Here is a 2,983-nt window from a genome sequence, read left to right on the forward strand (position 1 = left end):
GCGTGGCGGGCGCTACACAAAAGGGTCAGGGGAGTGAAATAGTTTCGCACCCAGTTCATTCTGTGAAATGATTTCGTCCCGAGGTCAAAATTGTCAAATTTGCCCTTTCGAGGCGTGGGTGACGGATCCGACGGCGGCATGGGTAGGAGGCCGGATCTACTGACAGCAAGGTGCAGCGATGTTCCGGTGGGCAAGCAGCATGGTGCGGCAGGAGGCAGGGCTCCGCGCGGTGCGGCTGCGTTTTCACAGCGCCAAGTGATGTATGTTTGCATCACTTAGTGATGCATTTTACATCTAGAGTAAACTCAGATGTACAAGATTTACATCTACATCGTGTATTGGAGGTACTTTTTTTAGCCTAAGCGATGTATATTTCGGTTATTTTTACATCTACATCCACGTATTGGGGATGCTCTTACATATATTTTTGTGAGGCATATATTTTGTTTTCGCTCTGACTAATTAAGAACACACTCATATAATAATGTAGGTTAATTCTCAAAACAAGCAAATAATAGTTGCCTCCTACAGTACAAATATGAAGGCAAAATGTCCAGGTTAAGGAATCATAAAGGAGAACAGCGACTGGTTGGGAGAAACAAACCACCCTAAATTTATGCACATGCATAAAGCCCTTTCCATGATTAGAATGCTGCAACAATAGACCAAACATGTGTGTGGTCAGGAGACAGTAGCAGCTTCCTGGTATATTATTCCGAAAAATCCGGCCGCATCCGCAGCAGACAATGCCCTCTTCCTCTTCCTACAACGTCCTTACGAACCACTACCTGTCAATACATCCAAGTTTTTTCCTCTCTGAGACGTAGCATTGTGATATTAATTACCGGCATTGTTCATCCTGGGGAAGGAGCTGCGAGGAAGATGGAGATCGCTACCATCGCTCTTATTCTGGCGACGATGATTGCCTCCAAAGCCGCACCGCAGAACAACGGTTGCTCGAGCGTGATGATGACCCTATCCCCATGCCTTGACTTCATCGGAAGCAAAGCCCTGGAGCCCGGCTTCTCCTGCTGCACCACGCTCGCCGGCATCGTCCAGACCGACCCCCGTTGCCTGTGCATGGTTCTCGATGGCAGTGCGGCGTCATTTGGCATCGCCATTAACCACACGAGGGCCCTGGAGCTCCCTGGCATCTGCAAGGTCCAAGCACCGCCGATTAGCCAATGCACAGGTCTGTAAATGTTACGATCCATTGCACCCTAGAGTAAGTAACATGTCGCTTCTTAAACTCATTACATCAGACTTCTCAAATTCCAGCCATCCCAGTTCCTCCAGCAACAGCGCCAGAGGACCCACCGGAGGAGACGAGCAACCAAGTCGCAGATGCACCTAAAGGTAAAGTCATAAATAAGCACATGGAACATACCGTGTGTTCATTTAAGATGCTTCATTATTGTTATCCTGTACAAAATGCAAGATCAAAATTTGCTTCGACTATGTCGTCCATTTCTCGCCAAATAAAAGTTTTGGTACACATTACTGCAGAGTACACGAGTATTTACCACCCTAGACCAATGTAAGTTAAAAAATTCTGGTGATCAAGGTAAAAAACTGCTTCCAGAACTAAACGATGAGATCAGCAGTAGTCTAATGTTCCTCCAATCCAGTATGCAATACATGGTGAAAACTCAAGGACTAACTGCTACATCATTCAATTTAATGCAGGAAGCCCGAATTCGAATGCAACATCAAGCTCCAGGAACTCAAAGAGTGCAGCAAATTTGATGGTCACTATGCTTATACCTACATGTGCATTAATCTATGTCTTCTAAGTGTTGGACAGTTTCATTTTCTGCGGCCTTGTATTAAATGACAAGACCAATAGAATACCATTTAGTATGATATATCTTTCCGATGAGTCTCAGCAAAAAAATGTCGTGTCATTCAGTATAAGAAGCCAATTAACTCCAGCAGATGTGCATAACATGAATTAACACGTATAGCTAGCTACATTGACATAACATTTTTTGTCAAGCATACTTTGCCTGGTATTTTCGAGTTATCAAACTGTTTCGCAAGTAATTATTTCAGGTTTCGTTTGTGCATAACATGAATAAAGTTGTATAGAATAGCTGCAGTGATGTAACATGTTTTTAGAAGTAAATTTTGCCTGGAGATTTTTTACTTACCAAACTAGTTTGCAAGGAATCATTTGAGACTTGGTTTGTGCATAACATGAATTAATTTATACTACCTCTTCTCCATAATTTGTCCCACACGGAGACGCAGAATTGAAGTAATATTTGATGGAATAGCATACTTGTTCTCACTAGATATATTAGTAGTATGCTCATTTCATGAAAGCAAGAACTATAAAATTCCACCAAATATCACTCACTCTTTTGGCCTCCTAGGTATGCATGGGGGACAGATACGGTGAAACAAAGGATGTATAAAATAGCTGCTGTGACGTAACATGTTCTTAAAAAGTATACTTTTCCTTGGATTTTGACTTACCATATCAGTGGTATATTGCCTTAGTAAAATGCATCATAGTCCTAATTTTTTTGTAAGTTGGTCCTAATTCTTCAAAATTGCACATCTACGTCCTAAAAGCATCCAAGTCGTTCACAGCAGGTCCTATGCAGCTCTAATCCCGTTTGACCTGCACGTGAGGCAAGTTGACCACCGCCACATAGGCAATATTTTGAACAAAACACCCTGATCTTTTGCTCTTCTGATTTGGTGGCCTCTCTCTCTCTCTCTCTTCTCCAACTGCTCTCTCAAACCCACTCACATCACATCCCAGTCAGCCATGGAGGAGCTCCCACTGCGTCAGGTACGGCCTACAGCCGCCTATCATGGCCAGCAGTGCTTGTCGAGTACGTGTTGTTGCTGTGGTGCTAAGGTCCAGGCTGAGTAGCAGCCTCACCATCATTTGCACCACTCAGACCAAATCATTCATACACACAAGCACAACATGGCTCCAGGCAGAGTCAGGAGACACAATTAACTAACTAGA

At 43.6% G+C, this 2,983-nt stretch overlaps 1 protein-coding gene across 1 annotated transcript; it reads left to right on the plus strand.

The window, feature by feature from the left end:
- Positions 1-513: 513 nt before the first annotated feature.
- Positions 514-2,983, plus strand: LOC109753123 (non-specific lipid transfer protein GPI-anchored 15-like). Its single transcript, XM_073507045.1, has 3 exons — positions 514-1,192; positions 1,279-1,388; positions 1,608-2,983. The coding sequence occupies exons 1-3, from the start codon at positions 883-885 to the stop codon at positions 1,791-1,793; spliced, it is 606 nt and encodes a 201-aa protein (XP_073363146.1). The 5' UTR covers positions 514-882; the 3' UTR covers positions 1,794-2,983.

Source organism: Aegilops tauschii, chromosome 2 (assembly GCF_002575655.3).
Source record: "Aegilops tauschii subsp. strangulata cultivar AL8/78 chromosome 2, Aet v6.0, whole genome shotgun sequence".
NCBI classification, from domain to species: Eukaryota; Viridiplantae; Streptophyta; class Magnoliopsida; order Poales; family Poaceae; genus Aegilops; species Aegilops tauschii.